We start from the raw sequence: 22,757 nt of genomic DNA on the forward strand, positions 1-22,757 counted from the left end.
TTAAACTGAAACTGAAAACAGTGTTAATACAGATCATTACAAATTGTCACACACACACACACACACACACAACAAAACAACCCCCCTTTCCGCCCCCTAAAAACCCCAACCAACCAACAAACAAACAAACAAAAAACAAGAACAAAAAACAAAACAAAACAAAAAACAAACAAAAAACATGTCTGATTTCAGGCGCCAGTGGATTCGTGCAGCGTTCTACTTTCAGTTCCCAAACACACTTCTACGAAGCACTAGGTGGGTGTAGTAGGACTGGCCAGCACATTCCTGAGACGGTGCACCAGCCTTCGGGGTTTGTGCGTGTGCGTTTGGATGTTTTAGTTACATTTATTATGTGTTGTGAATGATAATACACAACGGAATATCTTCACTTCGTGTTAATTGTGGTGTGTTGAAGGTTACAATTCAGGAATTTTGATTCTGCTGTGACTGTCATGGCGTCGGCTGACGGCTAGCGGCTAGCGACAGAATGACAACAATGGCCGCCAACTCGCTCTGATTGGATAGTATTTTTAACACTCGGCAGCCATTTTTGTTTGACGTCATACCCGGGAATTCCTTCTGCCTTCGCAACCAGTCAACAAACCTCAAGTGCAAACCTCCGTCAGTTGTCGTTTGTTTTCACAGAATCACAGAAATGTTTGGCTATAGGCTAAAAGCCTTTTGCCCTCATAATCAGTGTGCATTTATGTGCTTTTGGATCACTTGTTGTGAACAGACCCTTGTTTAAATCTGGCATAGTGTATACTACTGGGGTTGGGGTTTTTTGTTTTTGTTTTTTTCCAATCCTGGGATTTTTTTTTTTCACTAACTCAGATTTTTGTCAGAGAATAATCGCACTTTAGCATAATAAATTCAGCTCAAAGGTTCGCTCCATCCCCAGTTTCACAAAAAATGCAAATTTAACGTGTGTGTGTGTGTGTGTGTGTTGATGACTACAGTGCATGTTACTTTGTTTGACCTGCTGTTCCATGTAATATGAGGTTATCTGTCCATTAGCTATTGTTTTATTCCCCCTCCCCCCTCCTCTCTCTGTGAGTCTCTCACTCTATCTCTCTCCTGTGGCATTATTGTTTTCATATACTATATTGTATTTGTTGAATTATGCTTTCTTGGCAATGAGCATCCCTACCCCCTTTTTTGGCTATCTGTAATAAACTGTTTCATATTCACATTAGTATTCGATAACATACACAATGTATATGCTCATGTGTATGTGTGTTTGTATGTGCGTAAGAGAGAGAGAGAGAACGAACGAACGAACGAACGAACGAAATTTTATTTTACGAGGGTAAAGGAGTAAGCACAAAGTACTTTTTTACATCCAGCCCTTGGGCATGAATAATAATTGGAAAAAAAGCAACAAAGTAAAAAAAAAAAAAAAAAAAAAAAAAAAAAAAAAAAAAAAAAGCGAGAGTCAATTCACAACATCAACGTCAAAATTGCATAAGCATGTGCAAACATAACATAGAACGTATGTACAATACAATATCGCGATAGATGAATAACAACGAGGACAATAGGGTAGGGGCGTGGTGGAGAGCGGAAGGAAGAATGGACAAGAGGAAGAGTAAAGAAGGCAGGGGAGGCTGACAACAGACAGATATAGTGACAGTGACAGTGGAGAGACATAGAGACTGACAGGGGAGGAGAGAGGCGTATATATATTGACAATCTATACATGATTTTTTGTTTATAATTGATATGTGTCACATAATCACATGTTTTTCAATAAATGTGCACGATATATGTTTTTAAAGTTAGGGATGCTTTTTACAGTGTTTACATTGAGGCAGGATGATAATTCATTCCATAAACAGCCCCCTGAATAAGACAGACTAGATTTAAAAAGATCGATCCTTGGAAGTGGTACCATAACTTTATGAAGATGACGATGAGTGTTGATTACAAATTTATTCTTCAGCGAGGGGGGAGCAAATCCAGACATGATTTTGAACATAAATAGACCTTTGTTAAATAGAAGTTTTGTTTTCAGTGGGAGGATATCGAGAGCTTTATAATCAGATACAGTCAATGATGAAGATTTTAAAAGAATCAATTTTACAGCTCTTCTATGCAGACTCAATAGAGGTTTTATAATACTGTCACTCGCCGAATCCCACACTGTCGAAGCATAGTTAATGTGTGATTCTATATAAGTACTGACAAATAGTTTTCGGCAGTGAAGATCCAAAAAGTGTTTGATTCTAGACAGTTGATAGATATTTTTTGATACCTGTTTGCATAACAGAGAAATATGATGTGACCATGACAAATTATTATCGATAGTGATGCCAAGGATTTTATGGTGGTCAACTTCTTCAATCTTGTCACCTTTGATGAAAATAGGCGAACAGTTTATGGATATATTTTGACGTTTTTGTCTTGTTGTGATTATTAGGAATTTTGTTTTTTTAGGATGGAGACACATGTGGTTTAGTTCGGACCATTCAATCAATCGGTCAATACTTTCCTGAAGAGAAAGAGATACGATACATAGGTTAGTATGACTAGTATGAATGGTGGTGTCATCAGCAAACATTTCACATGGTGTCTTGATAGATAAGGGTAGGTCGTTAATATATGCAGAAAATAAGATAGGTCCCAAAACAGAACCTTGAGGTACACCATAGTTAATTGGTAATAACATTGATTTTGAACCATTTGTGGACACAAGTTGTTTTCTTTCAGAAAGAGAGAGAGAGAGAGAGAGAGAGAGAATGTGTGTGCGTGTGTGCGTTTTCTATGGGTTTTTTTTCCTATGTAGTTTATTAATACCATGATTGTGCCTGTGTGTCTGTGTGTGTGCATGCGCGTGCGCGCGCGTGTGTGTATCTTATTACCATGCTTATGCCTTTCAGTAGTATTGTGTTTGCTTGCTATGACTTTAAGTAGCATTGTGTAGTGCATACAATGACATATATAATGTAGTATTGTGTAGTGTAGACCCTGTTTCAGGGCGGGGACTGGATGAAAAAAAAGTGCCAGTGCTTATCTATTATCCTTGAAAAGAAAGACTTTTGTCTTGTCTTGTCTTGTCTTCTCTCTCTCTCACGCATGCACACACACACACACACACACACACACAAACACACACACACACAGAAAGAGGGAAGGCAAAATATTTTTTTCTGTGGCAGACCTGGAAATCACTTAGTGATTGATACTGACTGCATTTCAGAAGTGAAAAAGAAAGACAAAGGGACAAGTCTATTTACATGTAGTTGAAAATAACACTAGACACCAGCGGAAATTGCACATATAAGTTTATTTACGTGCATTTTGAGACAAATCTGCACTTGAATACAGTGTACACACATATACACCAGCAGAAATTGCACATAAATGTTTAATTACATGCATTTTGAGAAAGACCAGCACTTAAATACAGTGTACACACAGTTTATTTGCAGTTACATTACAGTTTTCAAAGAAGTCATTAGAACTGCTTTCAAATACTTTTAAAAGCTGTGTTTTCAAAATGTTGTCAGTTAACAATAGTCAATACAGATCAGTCAGAAACTCAAGAATAAAAACTAACAATCTGCAAATCATTTCACAGATTTTAATTCCTAACAATTTAGGGCCAGTAAACTTGCCAGACATACCTGTGGCATTGTCTGTTTTAACAAACTGCTGTGGATATTCCTATGGCTGGTACGTTTGTGTTCAGCATACATCTGGATACAAGACCAGGTGTGACGTATAACAAAGTACACAAAATGTTTTGTATCCAGCCAGAAGCAGTACAATGTATTTCTCATCTATAATTGTGTGTTACACCAGATACATAATAATGCACCTTTCATAATCCTTAATCAATTTTATGTCAAAAACTGTGGTTGATCACTTGTCTAGTACACAATTATATTCCACTTAAATGCAGAGAAATAGTAATACAATTATTAACAATACAACATCACACTGCATATCCAGTGCACAGAAGACATGAAAACATCCTCACAAATATAGACAAGTTGTGAAGTACATTATGAAATGTATGCAAGGAATGTGTTCACATTGTACAAAATCAGATGAGAGCAAAGTGAAGTACATGAACATTAGTTATACTAAAGACTGGTTTATTGTCTTTACCAAGGTACAAACATTCACAGTTGGACCTAAATGTGCAAACGTTATGATGAAATATAGATCTGTGGACTAAAACCGTAAGTCATGAGTAAATTAAGAATGTACTTGAAACGAAATATAATTACACACTCATACATACACACACACACTGCTTTCTTCCATCTCTTTCCTACAACCTTATCCATTCCCACTTCCACTCCACTCCTCTACTCTCAGAACCCATCCCAGTCATTAGGATTGTGAAGAACAAGAGTCATAATAATATGAACACTCCCAACCCTCACTCCACCCACCCATACCTATACAACTACACCATGCGCACAAACATTGCATTGCTGCTTCAGTATAGGTAAATGATCAAAGTTTGAATTAATAAAAGTAATAAATGTAGAAAATTCAGTTAATAGAAAAAAAAAAGGTATATATGTATGCACATACCACATACAAACACATATGCATATACCACATACAAACACACGCACAATAATTAATATATACATATATATTCTTCACACACACACACACACACACACACACACACACACACACACAGAGAAAATAGTGTGTGTGTGTGTGTGTGTGTGTGTGTGTGTGTGTGTGTGTGTGTGTGTGAAGAATATATATGTACATATAAAAAATATTTTGTGTGTGTGTTTGTATGTGGTATGTGCATACATATATAGCTTTAAAAAAAAATTAACTTACTTTTCTACATTTATTAATTTAATAATCATATATGTATATATATATATATATATATATATATATATATATATATATCTGTGTGTATGTGTGTGTGTGTGTGTGTGTGTGTGTGTGTAACAGTCAGTGCCAGTTACAAGTGATTATAAACAAAATCAGTGTTAAGAGACTGGACCACAGAAGAGAATTATGGACAATCCACAGCCCAATCACATTTTTAACACATTAGCCAAATGATCAATCAGCTGTAATGCTATGAAAATTTAATTAAAGGATAAGAAGATGGCAAATATAAATGTATCAAATAGATTTCATATAACACTAAACTTGATGACTTGTCTTAGTTGTCTAGTTGTCACAAAACTTGAACACCTTAATGCAGCTTTCTAGATGGACTCTATGCACATTACACAGAATGAATTTGTAATAATCAGTGTGGTATAGATTCACTGATGAGATTACTGTGACAAAATTTTAAACCCAAACATGGAATGACAATGATTTTTTTAATAGGAAAATATTTTAGATGGACATTCTCTACATAAAGATGCAGTGGCTGGCTCATACACTCAGACATAATTCTTTCAGGATGCCTTTGCACTGGGTAGAACTCTGATCAATCATCAACTTACATGTCAGTCCTGTTTAATAAGTGAAGTAATGAAGTAATGTGGAACAAACACTGTCATCAGTACTGGTAGATGTATGTACATGTTGCCTTTATCATGATGACAATACAGGGAAGCCGTCTGTTTGCCAAAGTGTTTTATTGAAAATTTGAAGTATTCTTTTTACTGAGTGATTTCTGACATGCTGGACAGTCATAGTGGCCATGGTCATCTTGTGGTTCAGCACCTTGCAAACTTGCATCACAGTGAACATGTACCCAGGCACTGCAAGTTGTGCATTCAATCCAGAGTATTTCAGGATTTCCTGTGTTGTCATCATGACTAAGGCAACATGTACATACTTCCACTGGTACTGATGACAGTGTTTGTTCCACATGCTGTTTGTCTTTCAGATCTGGTTTCTTAAGTTTCAGTCTGGATTTCTTATTAGCTGTTCTTTTTGCTGGTATGAAGCGATGCTGTTTTTCAAACTTTTTATTAGAAGGAAAATTGTCTTTTTTATCAAAACTTTTTATGCCCATACCTTCTTGCTTACTCTTTAGCATGCCCTTACCAATTGTTAGTACATCCTTTAAACGATCACGGACCTCTCGGTAAATACTGACATCATCAATGCTGTGTAAAAAACTAATGATTTCAAGGGCCACTCTTTCAGTAGCTTGTAACTGCTGATCTCTGTCAAAACTGTGTTCTTCCAGCCTGTTTTGATAGCATATTACCGATTCAAAGAAATTTGTGTGGTTTTCATCAGAATTACCAGGGTCTCGATTCACTTCATACTGCTTTGTAGTTTGTATCATATGGACTGCATGGATGTGCTTGCATGTTACAACTTTGGTCAGAAAGTCAGGACAAGTACATGAATACATATGAACACAAACATGACAGAAGTCACATACTAATCTGCAGCTGCACTGGCCACAGTCTGTCTTCTTCACATAGTGTAAGCGACCAGGCTCAGAAGAAGAAGGCACCTTCCATTCCCCTTCAACTTCAGTTTTCTCTATGCCTGCCACATTGTTGGCATTTTTGTGCCTATTTCTTATTTCACGTATCCGATTAGTGACTTTTCCTCTTTCTAGTTTAATGAACTGATCAATAGCTTTGTCTCTAGCAATTTTTAGTAACATCACCAGGAGGTCATCAATCCTTCTATTTTGTTTCTTATCAAAATACACATCCTTCAATACCCGGTGAAAAGCCTCTGCAAACATATTTGTATTTGCAAGAGATCCTATTCTATAACATGCAGCCCAGAGTTTTGTTTTATTTCCTTTGCAATAATTATCGTGAAAGTATCCGTGGAATGTTGGTGAATTTATTTCCCAGAAGCTAAGAGCAGACTGAAGAAGTGTAAGAAATTTGGATTCATCAGTCTCCATCTGCAATAATTTTAAACAGGCATAAATGTTGCATTCATCTTCGACATCTTTCCGATCTTTCCCTGACTTAAATATTTCTCTGAGTTTTTGCCGCCAGGCCTTGTCAACATGCCATGAACAATACAATCTCTTTTCAGGGGCTTGTTCAAAGGCTTCAAACCAGGCATTATAAAAATTATTGGCTAAATCGCTCATGAACACCTGTGGTGCCAAAGATTGACCACAGGCATTCTTTATGGCACTGAAAAATAGTTTCAGAGTCTTTGCATCTTCTTTATTGGAAATGGCCCATGCAACAGGAATGGCTTCTTGATAGTCATCTAGAACTAAAACAGTTGTTAATAAATATGTGTATTGTGTTGTACCATGTGTGGAATCAATACAGACAATGTTTTTTGCATATTTTAACATAATGTTCCTTTGGAAATCATTCTGAATACACAAAAGAAAGTCTTCATTTTCTAATGAATCATGCGTATCACCTGCACGTTTGTAAAATATTATTGGGTTGTCTGATGATTGTTTTAAAGCTTCTACCCACAGGTAAACACTTTTTGCATCGTCTTCATCTCGCCTGGCTCGTGATATTTTGAACTGCTTCTTAATGTTGAGAATATCTTTTCTAGTGACCATCATGTCTCTGTCAATATGTGTTATGTCAGCTCTTATTTCATCGAGAATAGTTTTAGCATCATGACCCTGTGTAAGTTTACCTACAATAAAATAACGTAGACCACTAGAAATGTTCAAATGTGCCAGTTTCAAACAGTGGCCTGTGTGCTCAAAGCAAAATTCAGCTGTCACAGTTCCAGTTTCTAAATTTTTACGACATGTTATATATGAAGTACATCGATGTCCTATCTTGCAGGAGCCTTGTGATTTCATGGACCTAATACGATTTTTAACTAGTTCAGGTTTGCCAGAACGATGACAATAAAAATGTGTTAATAAGAAAACTTTTCCCTTCTGGGTTCCACTTGCTTGAGTATAAAATGATTTGGAATCCTTCTCCACCTTCCTTTTCCATTCAGTAAAATCTGTTTCATTATTGAACTCTTTGGTCTGTATTGACATTTCTTTTTTGTGCTTAATGCGGTAGTGTTGTATGAGGTCTTGAATTGTAACACAGGAAAACCCCTCGCAGTCTTGACAAACACAGTTTGTGGGCTGATTGCTTTTGTGTTTGGCATACTCAACTGTGTGGTTTGTTAGTTTGTGTTTGCGCAAGCCTTCCTTTGAGCCATAATTTTTATCACAGTAAAGGCAATTCCATTTCTTTTTCAAAGAGGGGAAAGACTGAGCTGAGTGAGAGTTTTTTTCAGAACTAGATGTAGTGTGGTTATGTGAGTTCTGTGAAATGCTGCTTTCTGGTTTGTTCTGTTCTGTATCCCCAGTGCTGGCTTGTGCCTGACTGCTGCCAGAGTGGGTATCCATTGTGTTTGTGTCTGTCTGATCATCTCTAATGTGAAAACGTTGCTTGCTTGGTTGGTGAGATGAGGATTCTGTTTTTCTTTTGCGTCTTAATCTGTCCTTGCTGTTGGAGGTGTGGTCACATTGTGTCTGGCTGTCTGGTGGGAAACTATATTCAGTGATCCTGTCCTTGCTGTTGGAGGTGTGGTCACATTGTGTCTGGCTGTCTTTTGGGGAACTATATTCAGTGATCCTGTCCTTGCTGTTGGAGGTGTGGTCACATTGTGTCTGGCTGTCTTTTGGGGAACTATATTCAGTGGTTCTGTCCTTGCTGTTGGAGGTGTGGTCACATTGTGTCTGGCTGTCTTTTGGGGAACTATATTCAGTGGTTCTGTCCTTGCTGTTGGAGGTGTGGTCACTTTGTGTCTGGCTGTCTGGTGGGAAACTATATTCAGTGATCCTGTCCGTGCTGTTGGGGGTGTGGTCACTTTGTGTCTGGCTCTCTGGTGGGGAACTATATTCAGTGGTTCTGTCCTTGCTGTTGTAGGTGTGGTCACATTGTATCTGATTGTTTGCTGCATTTAGTCCATTTAATGTGTCAGTGTCTGCATGTGGGAAATGTTGTTTCATTATGGACACATCAAGATCTTTGGTCATGAACCACCTGATGAGGACTCTTCTCAGAAACCGTTCGTACCTCGATGGGTGTTTCAGGAAGATGCCATCATCAGCCTTAGGTCCAGTTAATTTCCTGAAATAGGGCTCATCAGTGGCAGCTAGCACAGCACACACACCAGCAATCACCCCACAAACATTGCTGCAGATCTGGAGGGGGTAGTTCCTGCATTTTTTTGTACATTTGTGCTGGTGGCCTGAAGGACTGGGGGGATGCATAACTATTACTTTGGGTTTATCCAGATTTTCTATTCCAAAGGCACCTGTGTATGGAGCCAGCCACTGCAGAAGGTCTTCTGGAACCTCCCACCCCAAACTATCACAATACATAATGACAGGATGGTCAGTAAGGTCCATGGTGACCAATACCCAGTGGTTGCCTGGTCGTTTGGGAGAGCCAACAAAAGTTTTGTACCGTTGGACTCCCTGACCAGGAACCCTGCCAACATTGGTCACCAAAACCAGTCTTTCTACTGTAACATCGTGCCTACTTGCCAGTCGCTGGAGACTATCCGGTGTGGACACACCCACACATACCGTCAGAGCAGGTGTGCCTTGTTCGTTGGCCCTGTCTGCCAGCCATTGCAGCTGAGAGGAATAAAGCCATCCTCCAAGGCCTTCACCGCATAAAACGGCCATCTCCTCCACAGTGCTCCCTGTGCACACACATTCACACAAGATTAAGTTGGGTTTTTTTTGTTTTTATTTTTATTTTTTGTTGTTGTTTTTTTTAGACCAAATTTCTTTATAGTGAGAATAATAAAATAAAACATCTTTGTCGGAAAACCCACAGCATCAGTGGTTAGAAAATGTAACTGATAATCTGGATGTTTCTCCTTTAAGCTAACCAGTCATGGGGTTCAAGGGAATTACAATCAGCATTGATAAGAAAATGCTTAACACTGCTTTAAAACTTTTTTTTTTTTTATATATATATTCATAATCATATGTTCATAATGTTGATAAAGTTAATAAGAATAATAGTAACTTCTTGCATTTTCGGATTTGTATAAAACTTCATATCAGTTTGTGTAATTGTTAGACCTGCATGCCTCTATGTCTGTCAACCTTAACTCTTCAGCAAGAGCACTATAAAAGAACTTAGAAGAAGAAAAAAAACAAAACATACCTAATACCATGTTTCACATTCTTATCCAAAAGTGAAGATCATAGTACTGCACAACTTCTTTCTACACACACACACACACACACACACACACACACACACACACACACATATATATATATATATATATATATATATAGAGAGAGAGAGAGAGAGAGAGAGAGAGAGAGAGAGAGTTACTTGAATGTTGACATCCCATAATGAAATTCAATACATGCCAGTGTGTGAGTACACACAGGAAATGAATTTCAGCAATGAGTACAACTGTACAGAAATGAATGTACATCATTCAGAGAGGAACCAAAACTACTGTATTCAGTCGGAGTGGAGGGTAAACATACATGACTTCTTGGTAATTTATGGCCAAAACAAGTAACCAACATATCAAATTTTCATTGAAAACAGTACTTTTTTTTTTTTTATTAACATGAAATACTGTCCACATAGAAACTAACAAAGCTACTGGGATAGATACATAAATGTAACATACCATACTCATTGATGAGTTCCCTTGCAGGCCTGTTCCATATGATGTCCTTGAATGCTTCCAAATTGTGGACTTAGTCAACATCAGGAATATATCCTGGCACCGGGAAGGCAGATTCAAACCACTTTTGCTCTCTGGCAAAATGTTGTGGGTACTCTAACCTCCTTGCAAGGGAATCTGCAAAAAAATTAATGATTCAGATTGTGACATCTCTCTGACACAATGAATCATTTTTTGTATTTACTGTGTACAAAATTGAGGTGGTTTTTTGTTTTATTTTGTTTTTGTTTTTGTAATCCAAGTCACACATGATTATACAGTTTCATATTACTTTTGACAAAAAGATTTCTTTTTAAGTATGTACGTGTGGTTTCATGTATGTCTTCATTTAGTTTAAATACAGTCGCCTGTGATATCAAAAGAACAATCCATCTTGAACATTATCTCAGAATTCAGTTGTACCAATGTGGTATAGAATCACTCATAAAAATATTTCTTGTGATGATGTGACATAAATGTGAACCCAAAGATGGAAGAAAATAAAATATTATCATATTGACAAAAATCTGATAAGGAAAGAATTATTGAGAAGTGGGGAATGTGAGTGTCTTTAAAACATGTTAAAACAGACCTGGCTGAAAGTATACCTGTGTTCTTTTTTTTTCCCCATAACAGTTTTGCATGCATGTCATTAAATGAAAAAGTCAGTGTATGTCACCATCCTAAGTGTTCACACCTGATATGATACTTGGGAAAACTGATATGCTTGGTGCACTCAGCACATGTACAAATCTCCTGTCCTATGATTTTGTTGGTGTGTAGAAATTACATAATGACTCATGCAAACTACTAACTTTGCTTGTAAAAGAAAATAACAGTCTGCCTTACACTGCATGTAGTCTGGCTTGGAATTATATTTACTGCAGCTGGATTTCCTTTTCTCATGTTTCTTTTTCTTTTGACCTCACAGTCACACATTTTCTTCTTCTTGTTTAGCATATGCTGGCTGCAACTCCCACCTTCACTTATATAAGATGGGCTTTTACATGTGAGAACATTTTAACCAACAAAATATGCAGCCATAGCCCATTTTCTGGGGTAGGCACACATCTTACACACATTTTAATAATTATTGAGCTATTTTCTAAAACTTACAAAACCAAAGTATCAAACCACAACATGCCCCAAAATCAATCACTGAATCGGTCAGGAAGACACACTTCAAGCATGGATTTTTTCAGTTTGATTTGTAATCACTGCCTTGAGTATGGTTCAATGTGTGTTGCATGTTAACAGCTGCAGTGTGAATGGGCTTTCAATAATATGAATAAAGAAATACAGACAGAAAAACTTCTGATTGAATATTATCAGACAAACAGAAAATAACTGATTCATCATTTATGTATAAATTGCATAGTTACATGGTTTTTTTCTTCTAATTTTTACAAAGTGTCATGATTATAGTTACTTTTGTTTCTTTTTGTTTCTATAAAGTGTCATGATGTAACAGCAAAAGCATACATGTGGCCATTTAAAAATTCTAAGAATATGAATTTATTTCTTCTAATGAGAAAGTCAGAAATATGTGGAACAGTTTGTACATGATAATCATTTATATGTATATATACCTATTTGCTACTGCTTTATTATTATTATTTTTTTTAATTTCTTTTATTTATTTATTTTTTTTCATTTTTTTAACTCATTTTTCATTTTTTACAGTGACTGGATGAACAATGGCTGACACAAATACCAAATACCTACAGCAGTTAAAAACCACCTAAAATAATCAAGTTATAAAAAAAATTTTCAATCCAAATCATCAAGAGTTATAATCACTATCCACTTACCTCTATCATGGAACATGGTCATCTTGAAAGAAGCTTCAACAAGTTGAAAAGCAGATCGAAATTCACAACGGAATTGTTTTCTCGCGCGTAAAATGCCGTGACGCCGGAGGAGATGAAGACAACGCGATGCGCAGAAAGACAAAAGTATACGTAATTAGCAGAGACCACGAACCGATACCACAAATAATTCCATAACTCTTTACGCCCATGTGGAATGCTATATTTAGACCACCGACCACAACCAAAGGGTGTTCCCAAAGTTAAAAATACTATCCAATCAGAGCGAGTTGGCGGCATAAAAATACTATCCAATCAGAGCGAGTTGACGGCCTGGCGGCCATTGTTGTCATTCTGTCAGCCGTCATTACTGACTATTAATGACCTGTGTGCGCAGAGGCGTAAATACCTAACTAAAACCTAATTAGACCTATCTTTTCCTCCGGAGGGGGTGACAATGAGAAAGAGCATGTATACATACTCTCTCCCACCGTCACTCGCAGCGTCCCTCCGGGAGGGGGGGACTAAACTGTGATCTTGTTCAGCTCCCTCTTGAAAGCTGCCAAGGAGGGAGCCTCTGCTGCTGTTGCAGGCAGGGAGTTCCAGACGGGGATGGTTGATGGGAAAAAACTGTATTTATAAGGGTCAGAGGAGGAGCTAAGATGGACAAATTTGTGTCGATGATTTGATCTTGTTCTGCCGGATCCTTTCTTGAGAAATTTGTCTGGAGGGATGTCTACAATGCCGTTGACCATTTTATACATCAGGGTCAGCCTTTGTCTGTTCCGCCGTGATTCGAGGGATTCCCATCTTAGTTCTTGCAGCATGTGTGTTACGCTGCTGGTCCGCCCGTAGTCACTGTGTACATAACGTGCTGCTCTTCTTTGCACCATTTCAATCTTGTTCTTTTGACCTTCTTTGTACGGGCTCCAGACTGATGAACAATACTCCAGGTGCGGGCGTACAAGAGTTTGGTAGGCATTGGCTTTGGTGGTTTTATTGGATGTTTTTAGATTCCTTTTTAGGAAGCCTACCATGCTATTGGCTTTGTTGGTGACTCTTGTAACATGTTCTTTCCAGTTTAGATCATTTCTTATGTCGACGCCGAGATATTTTGCGCTGTCAACATGCTCGAGGGTGTGTCCTTTTAATTTGTAGTTGTAGCTGATGGGGTTCCTTGATGTTGTACAGGTAAGGACATTACATTTTTCTGGGTGGAATTCCATTCCCCAACGCTGTTCCCAGTCAGACAGGGTGTTGAGGTCTCGTTGGAGCATTTTACAGTCTTGGATTGTCTTGATGGTGGAGTAGACTATACAGTCATCAGCGAACAATCTAATATTGGCCTTGATGTTCTGAGGCAGATCGTTGATGTAAATCAGAAATAGGATGGGGCCTAGAACTGTCCCCTGTGGGACTCCGCTGATGACAGGTGCTGGCTCAGATTTTTCGCCGTCAACTACGACGATTTGGGTGCGGTCAGAAAGGTATGCCTTGATCCAGTCTAACGTCGATCCTCGTATACCATAATGGTCTAGCTTACGGAGGAGGCGTTTGTGGGGGACCTTGTCAAAGGCTTTGGAGAAGTCCAGGATTACCATGTCGGTCTGCTGTCTGTTGTCCTGGTTTTTGGCGATGTCTTGGAACAATGTTAGCAGTTGAGTTTCGCAACTCCTTCTGGCTCTAAACCCATGTTGTGCGTTGTCAAGTATTTCATGTTGGGTCAGATGGCGCATGATGTTGCTTGCTAGGATGTGTTCTTGCACCTTACAGCATATGCTGGTGAGGGAGACCGGTCTGTAGTTAGCAGCAGAGTTACGATTGCCCTTTTTGAAAACTGCTGTCACGTTCGCCATTTTCCAGTCGTCTGGTACACATCCATCTGCCAGTGATTTGGATCCACAAACTAACATTGTCACCCGTAACAGTACCGACAAAATTCAGAAGCAGTAGCAACATTAGAAAATATGTTTTTAGTTACTGAGTAAAGAGACTAACACTGAATAATTGGAACAGACAAACCCCAGAAATCAAACGTGCATCTAACTTGAATGCCATAAAAAGCTTCAGTATTGATGACCACGATATCACAAAGAAAACAATTTTTTACTTTGATGGTCAAAGGTGAGCCTGGGCTTGGGAGTACCTGACAAAAAAACAAAAGCAAAAACAAAAACAAAACCAAACAAAAAAAACCGACGGGGCGTATAAAGCCGCAATGTTACGATGCTTGGCATCGCCCCCGTGAAACCTGAACCAGAACCTGAACCTGAACGCCATGTCGCAGCCGTGTAGTTATGGTGATGTCTGTGTGCAGTGTTTGACACATCATCTGGTAGTTTCAGTTTCAGTTTCAGTTTCCATCTGGTCCACAGATCTGTTTTTAGATCAGTTGGTAAACACCCATCTGATACGTATGGCAGATAAAGCCACTGCCTTATGCATGTTTCCTGGCATTGTTACAAACAAAAGTCGACATCGACTCGTATACTTTTTTTCCGATTTGGAAGATGATGTGAGGCGAAGATTGCCAGGCGGAGATTTCAGTATCGATTTCTCAGTGAGGCATCACAGCGTTGGGACAAATCTATAATTATCTATAGATCGCTACACATCGAAAAAAAAAAAAAAAAAAAAAAAAAAAAATCAAATCAATCATCACAACAGCGCAATCCTCAGCAACTACAACAGAATCATCAATATAATGATGTTGGTTGTATAAAGGAAGAAGAAGAAGAAGAAGACACCACATATGTTCTGCAGATATCAGACGGCCAGCAACATGACAGGTCAGGTCCTGGAGTGCATGAGTACAACATACCACTTATTTATTTATTTATTTTTTATGTGTTGCTATGTAAGGAGAGAAGCGACAAACCAGAAGTTATCTGGACAGGTGTTATTCTTTTATGGGACAAAGGCACATGTGTAATCCACAGGGCTGCTTGAGTGAGCTACCAGCCACCATGTATGTAATCAGTACAAACAGACCAACCAGTGATAACAGTGAGCTACCAGCTACCATGCATGTAATCAGTACAAACAGACCAACCAGTGATAACAGTGAGCTACCAGCTAACATGCATGTAATCAGTACAAACAGACCAACCAGTGATAACAGTGAGCTACCAGCTACCATGCATGTAATCAATACAAACAAACCAACCAGTGATAACAGTGAGCTACCAGCTACCATGCATGTAATCAGTACAAACAGACCAACCAGTGATAACAGTGAGCTACCAGCTACCATGCATGTAATCAATACAAACAAACCAACCAGTGATAACAGTGAGCTACCAGCTACCATGCATGTAATCAATACAAACAAACCAACCAGTGATAACAACAAACACTTTTTTTTTTTTTGTCCGAGCTTTGGATTTCAGCATGGATGTACATATCCATGGTTTCAGTTAGTCCAGTTGTTATTGATTGATTGGGCTTTGTTGGTCGAATATATAGCTTCCCTTAGTTTACTGTTTCACTTGATATAAAATTCTGGTACAAATTGCCCACTGACACATTGACTAGTAAAAAAAATTCTCCTCTCGCATGCTGAATACATTAACTGAATGTTTTAATTTACAAATACACTAAAATGACTGGTTACTTAAAATCAAAAAGATTCTAGATGAAAATGGGCTGTCTTTTGTGCGGTACTATCCACAGTCTGTATGGCTGATAAACAACCTGACCCAAAGGCTTAAAGATATACACAAAAATAGGTAGAAACTTGTTGTAACTCTACAAAAGCCAATAACTACAGTTTATTTAAAAGCCAAATAGCATTTGAAGATTATCTAGACATTTTGCCATTGTGCTATAGCATCCCAATGTTGAAACTCAGAACAAGTAATCACAAAGGGAGACACATGAACATACCACAAAAAATAAGATTGAGTCATCTTTGTGACACGAATCGAGTGGGAGATGAATACCACTTTGTCATGGAATGTGCTGCAGTTCAAAATCTCTGCAATCAGTAGTTACCTATAAGTATTACAGAACACATCCCAACTTCCACAAATATGCAACATTAATGCCAATTAGTAGTATGAAAAAGTTGCTAAATTTTGCTAACTTCATTAAAGAAGGTTTTAGTGTTTCGTTAGGAGCCAGTTTCAGTCTGGATTCTTTACCACTTATGCCTTAACTGTACTTGTTGAATAGGAATTAGAACAATGACGTGTTAATCTTGACACTGCATCCTGTACATATCCATTTGTAATTGCATGATCATAATATTATTTTTTTTATGTCTTTTTCTCTCCTGTATATATCAAACCAGTTCCAGTATTTCTGGCAAATGGGTGCTAAAATAACAAATTATTGTGTATTTGTTACACCATGTCATTGTTATTGCTATGCTCCAAATAACTAACCCCCCAGTTCCCAGTTCAGGCTCAACTAGTCAGATACAGAGCTGTATTGTGAATCTAAGTTGTGATCTGTGCACTTGTCTATGGAGTATTGCTTTTGCTACTCCTATTGCATTGTATCAGACTGATGATTACATTTGGTCTTTTATTTTATTTAATTTTTTCCCCATTTGTATTATCCCCCATTTTGTTTCTTCTTTATAAATTATCTTAGCTCTTCCTCTGTGGCTGTTATTGTCATGTTTCCTTGTTTCTCTATGACTCAAAAGAGTTAATGGGAATAAACAAACTCAGAAACTCTGTATCAGAAGATTTGACCAGATACAGCATTACTAAAAAAAAAAAAAAAAAAATATATATATATATATAGGCCTATTAAAAAATAGCAAAAAAAAAAAAAAAAAAAAAAAAAATCCAGCAACAACATACACACACATACCCACCCCCCCACACATGTAGTTTCACTTGTTGCAACACTGAACAGCGGGTTTTTTATATATTTCTTAAAAAAAATAAATGTGTTGCTTGAATCAGAAATTTAAACTGTGTGGATGTAAAAATACTAAACACAAGATAAAGCTGGTTGAAAATGTTGTGAAGGTGGTATTGGTTACACTTTATTTTTGTATTGTGACAAATGTCACCCAGACACCAACTGGTTTATCCATATGCATTATTTACCTGTGTACAATATAAAAAGCACTTGTGCTTTGGCTACCAATTCTGGTGCATCAGTTTCCAATTTTTATTATCATGTGTGTGTATGTGTTTTGTGTGTGTATGTGTGTGTGTATGTGTGTGTGTGTTCAGTAAAATGGAGGTCAAACCAAAAAAGTGAGGCTAGATTTTATTTAATTGTCATTTTGATTGTTCCATTTTTACCTGCCAAAAGACAAATAGATTTAGATGGATTTAAGAATATTACGCTGTTTTTGTCTGGAACTGATGCCTTATGTGGGTGTCTTTTCAAGACTTCTTTGCCAGATCCATGTATGATTTCTTGTAATGGTTTTGGTATTAGTTCATCTAGACAGCGGTGGAACAAAGCTGGCTAATGTAAAGGTGTAAACGTGTTCTGGGGAAAAAAAAAAATCCAAAAAACAACAATAAAGCTGATCTATCAAACATATTCAGCAGACATGCTGCCATCATGCGTGAATGCCTTTGTCAAGTGGCTGATTCTGTGGTTCTGGACCTAAATTTCATTGGCTGTAAGAGCAAGAACTGTCAAGATAGATCTGACTGCATTTTATTTTGTTACGGTCATCTAAGAGATGATTCGTTGCAATCAAGCAGATGACACATTTTGTTTGGAAAATTTGTAGATCAACATCAGTGCACCCAATGAAGTCTGTATACCCATATTTATTCGTAATTTTCAAAGACCATGTGTCGGTATGAATCCTGTTCATCTCGGTTTTGTTCTGTGATTCCAAGCCAGATGACTGAGGGTGGAGAGAGTGTTTCAGAAGACAGACAGTCACTGCTTACAGTTTTTCTTCTCTTGCAGCATGTGACCCCCAGCATATTAGGAATAATTTCAATGAGGATATTCCTAGTGATCTTGAAAGCATCAGCATGTCATGTTTTGATGTTCTTTTAGTAATCATAAATCATTTTTTTAAGTAATCGTAAAAAAATGCAATTTTCAGGGATCATAATCTTTTACTGCATCTTTTCATATTGTTATTTTGTTGTTCTTTGTCTTTTCACAGTAAACACCGCAGAGCAGTGCTAACTTCAACAAGAACTGGAAACAGCTGGGCATGGCTGACCAACCAGAGAAGTTGATTCAGTCTCTTACAAACTGATGGAACAGAAAAAAAGAAGGGGAAAATAAAAGGACTTGACTCAGACCTCCGACTTAGAAGTTAAAAAAAAAAAGAACAAAATTTTTCTTTCAGTGTTATTTGTAAAGGCTTAGACACCAGCCTGCTCAGTGCAAAACTGAGGGAGGGAAAAGCAGACAATGGCATTTCGTGTGAAGTTTGGTCCTGCAAAAGAGCAACATGTTCCAAAGCCCCAGACTGGGCCTGATCTGTCTGGGGATGCAGGCAGTGACTGCTCTTCCCCTGGTGGAAACGTTCGAGGTCGGGGAGGAAGAAGAAGGAGAGGAACACGAATGAGGGGAGCCAGCAGATGGCATCAATACGACAAAGGTGATGATAATGGAACTGATGAGGAAAGTGATGGCAGCTGCGTCAGCGACAGAGACATGGGCACCAGGAGATACAGCCATGATCAAGGTGCGATGAAATGTAACTTTGACCCGCGTCAGTCGAGAAATGAAGATGGCCTTGAGCGTCAGTCATCAGACCAGAAAAGACAGGCATTTAGAGGAGCAGGGAGAGGAGGAAGAGGAACAGCCACACACAAAGGAAATGAAACACACAGAGTCAATGAAAACCATGAAGATGATGGAAGGGAAGACAGTGACAAAGCCAGCGATGTCAGTCAGGGCCCGGCCATCAGCATTCCTGATGTTGACCCAGATGAATGGATAAAGGTCTTCAACCTGTTGCTGAATCAGTTCAATGGGCGTACAAAACTTGGCACTCTTATGTGCAGTAGAGGAGGTCTGCTACAGGGCTTCACTTATCAACAGGCTGCATATTGGTTGAAACGTTCAAAGCATTTCCGTGTGCTTGAAAAGAATGGACTGATCAAGTCTGTCTCCATCCATTCCACAAATGTCCGGCGATGCTTCAACTACAAACAACGCAACACACATAAATGCCACAACGATAAGTGTCCTTTCTTCCATGTTTGTGGGAACTTTGTGAATGGGACCTGTTCCTTTGGATCAAGCTGTGGTTTCAGCCATAGTTTCCTTGATGGTAGCAATGCTGTTGTCTGTGAGAAGGCTGGTCTTCAGGAATATAACAATGAAGAAATACGCATCATTGTCTTCCGGAGTGCTCCTGTTGTGTGTGACAAGTTCAACTCAGGTGGCTGTAATGATGACTGCCCTGATCTCCATGTTTGTGCTGGATATATCAGGAAAGAATGTTCTGATGAAAACTGCAAGCTTGGTCATGTGCTCAGGGGAACTGATCATAATGACTGGGTTCTGAACACTTTCCACTTGCAGAAGATTTTTCCCAGCACTCTATATAAGATGGTCATAACACACAGGACTGATCCAACAGATGGCTGCGACCAGAAAACATCACGCCCTGACCCGTCAAACTCTGTCCCGGTGGACAAAGCCATGGCACACAAAGGAACTCGTGACCAGCCTATGGCAGGAGATCATTCTTCAAATGACACTGTGTCTACAGCTACAAGAAATAAGAGCGCCTTCGTGAAGAAACCAGAATACTCTGTTCAGCCAAAAGCTGGGGCCCCGGAAAAACAGGAACCTACCACACATGCAAGGGGGTGTACCTCAGAGCAGAACCCCACCACAAGTAAAAGAGGGTTTTTTCTGAAAGCACAAAAAGCAAGTTCTGTCATGGAGAGAACCCCGGAGTCACAAAGTTCAACAGCCAGTGCAGGGGGGGACACTCATGGTGAGAAGAGTTCAGCAGCAGCAGCAGGAGGAGGGAGGGTGGAAAAAGCTGAACAGACTGAAGGCATCGAACCGCTGTCAGCAGGAGGTCAAGCAAAGAAGGGAAGTGAGTAGTTAGTTTGCTTACAGTTACGGTATAAGTTGTACAGTTTGTTTACAGTTACGGTATAAGTTGTACAGTTTGTTTACAGTTACGGTATAAGTTGTACAGTTTGTTTACAGTTACGGTATAAGTTGTACAGTTTGTTTACAGTTACGGTATAAGTTGTACAGTTTGTTTACAGTTATGGTATAAGTTGTACAGTTTGTTTACAGTTACGGTTTAAGTTGTACAGTTTGTTTACAGTTACGGTATAAGTTGCACAGTTTGCTTACAGTTACGGTATAAGTTGTACAGTTTGTTTACAGTTACGGTCTAAGTTGCACAGTTTGTTTACAGTTATGGTCTAAGTTGCACAGTTTGCTTACAGTTACAGTCTAAGTTGTAGTTCTTCAAAGAGATGTCTGTTCAACTTTACTAAACTCAGTTGAGCTATTTGATTTTGTTTACCACTGTTGTATTGCAGACAGTTGTTGTTAGGAGATATCTGTCTATCCACCTGTCTGTCTGTCTGTGTCTGTCTGTCTGTCTATCTGTCTGTCTGTCTGTCTGTGTGTCTGTCTGTATCTAATATCTATAAGAGAGAGAAAGAGAGAGAGAGAGAGAGAGGATTCATTTTATGTGTTTGTCTTGATCTGATCCTGTGTTTAATCAGATGTAAGTGCCTAACCCATACACATGTCTAATCACATTTTGGTGCCGGTTCACATTTATAGAAAAAAACAACAGCTTCTTATTCATTTTGAAAAAAAAATCAGTGGGAAGCATAATATTCTAATTCCTATGATGTCCCCCCCCCCTCCCCCCCTTTCTCTTCCCCTTACGTGCCCAAAGACGTGCAGGGATCAATGAGAAAGGACATTTTCAAAACAGACTTTACAAAAAAACGATAAAAGGAAGACGAGATGAAAAAGCTATGTGATATATCAAGTTCAGTTAATATGATTTATTTACCTGTCCGTATTGTCACCAGTCACTTCTTGGTTAGTTCTTGTGATCACCGATCACTTTACACACACACACACACAGACACAGACACACACACATAGACACACACACACACACACACACACACACACACACACACACACACACACACACACACACACAGAGTTCTTGTGGTCACCTGTGGTTTTTCACACATACACACACACACACACATACACAGACAGACAGACAGACAGACACACACACACACACACACACACACACACACACACACACACACACACACACACACACACACACACACACACAATGTATATACCTGTTTTTCCTAAGGTGCCCAGAGCCATGTTCAGAGATGATCGTTATGTGCTGTATAAATTCTCATTGTGACTAATTAGTATTGATATTATTATTGTTGGTGTTGTTATATAGTATTAATAATAATAATAATGTTGATGATGATGATGATTATGTTGTTGTTGTTATTCTTATTGTTATAATTATTATTATCATCATCATCATCACCACCATCCTTATTGCTATTATTACATGCATTAACTGTTGTAGATTTATTATTAATATAATAATATTATCATTATGGCCGTTATCATCACCATCATTTTTGTTTGTCATTTGCGTGCATTACTGTAATCACAAATCCGTGCTGTGAATTCTGGCAGGGAGAGGAGAGCGGCAGGTGTTGCCAGCCAGTGATTACAATGAGCTGTGTGAGCTTCACACCTGGACGGGCAGGTGCCAGAGGGGGAGGGAATGCCCTCGGTACCACCATCCCGATCGCTGCCCCTTCGTCTGGCAGTTGCGTCTCTTCAGCACCTGGCAGGAGGTGTCACACGCAGACAGCATCGACATCGAGGAGCGTTTCTGCGCCCTGGCTGCACGGGGGGAGTTTCAGGTGATGCGCTGTGGTGTAAGGTGTGGTATTGTATTGTATTGCTCTCTTTTTTTTTTGTCACAGCAGATTTCTCTGTTTGAAATTTGGGCTGCTCTCCCCAGGGAGAGCGTGTCGCAACACTGAGAGCGCCACCCTTTTTTTTTTTCGGTAGTGTTTTTTCCTGCCTGCAATTTTATTTGTTTTCCTAAGTGGATTTTTCTACAGAATTTTGCCAGGGACATCCCTTTTGTTGCCATGGGTTCTTCTACATGCGCTAAGTGCATGCTGCACTCGGGACCGTGCTTTATCGTCTCATCTGTATGACTAGGTCCAGACCACCACTCAAGGTCTAGTGGAGGGGGAGAAAATACTGGTGACTATGGGATTCGAACCAGTTCACTGAGATTTTCTCTCTCTCTAGGCAGACGCGTTACCTCTAGGCCATCACTCCACACATTTTCCCCCATTCTGCTGCTGGTGTTCTTCATGGGCTGTAACTCCCTTTGTCTTTTTTACATTGCTGTCTGTTCAACCATTCTCCACTTCCAGGGGCATT

General features: G+C 38.8%; 1 protein-coding gene across 4 annotated transcripts in view; it reads left to right on the forward strand.

Annotated features, from left to right (window-relative positions):
* The first annotated feature begins 241 nt into the window (after positions 1–241).
* LOC143287760 (uncharacterized) overlaps positions 242–22,757 on the forward strand; it is a 44,243-nt gene continuing 21,727 nt past the window's right edge. Inside the window, exons 1-3 of one of the 4 annotated variants that reach the window (XM_076596035.1) lie at positions 242–320; positions 18,466–20,367; positions 21,990–22,222. In XM_076596035.1, coding sequence (XP_076452150.1) covers positions 18,720–20,367; positions 21,990–22,222 — 1,881 coding nt within the window. In that variant the 5' untranslated portion in view covers positions 242–320; positions 18,466–18,719. Of the gene's footprint in view, positions 622–15,047; positions 15,158–18,465; positions 20,368–21,989; positions 22,223–22,757 lie in introns of those variants that run through there. The other 3 variants (XM_076596034.1, XM_076596033.1, XM_076596036.1) reach the window with 3 other exon arrangements.

This window comes from Babylonia areolata, chromosome 11 (assembly GCF_041734735.1).
Source record: "Babylonia areolata isolate BAREFJ2019XMU chromosome 11, ASM4173473v1, whole genome shotgun sequence".
NCBI classification, from domain to species: domain Eukaryota; kingdom Metazoa; phylum Mollusca; class Gastropoda; order Neogastropoda; family Buccinidae; genus Babylonia; species Babylonia areolata.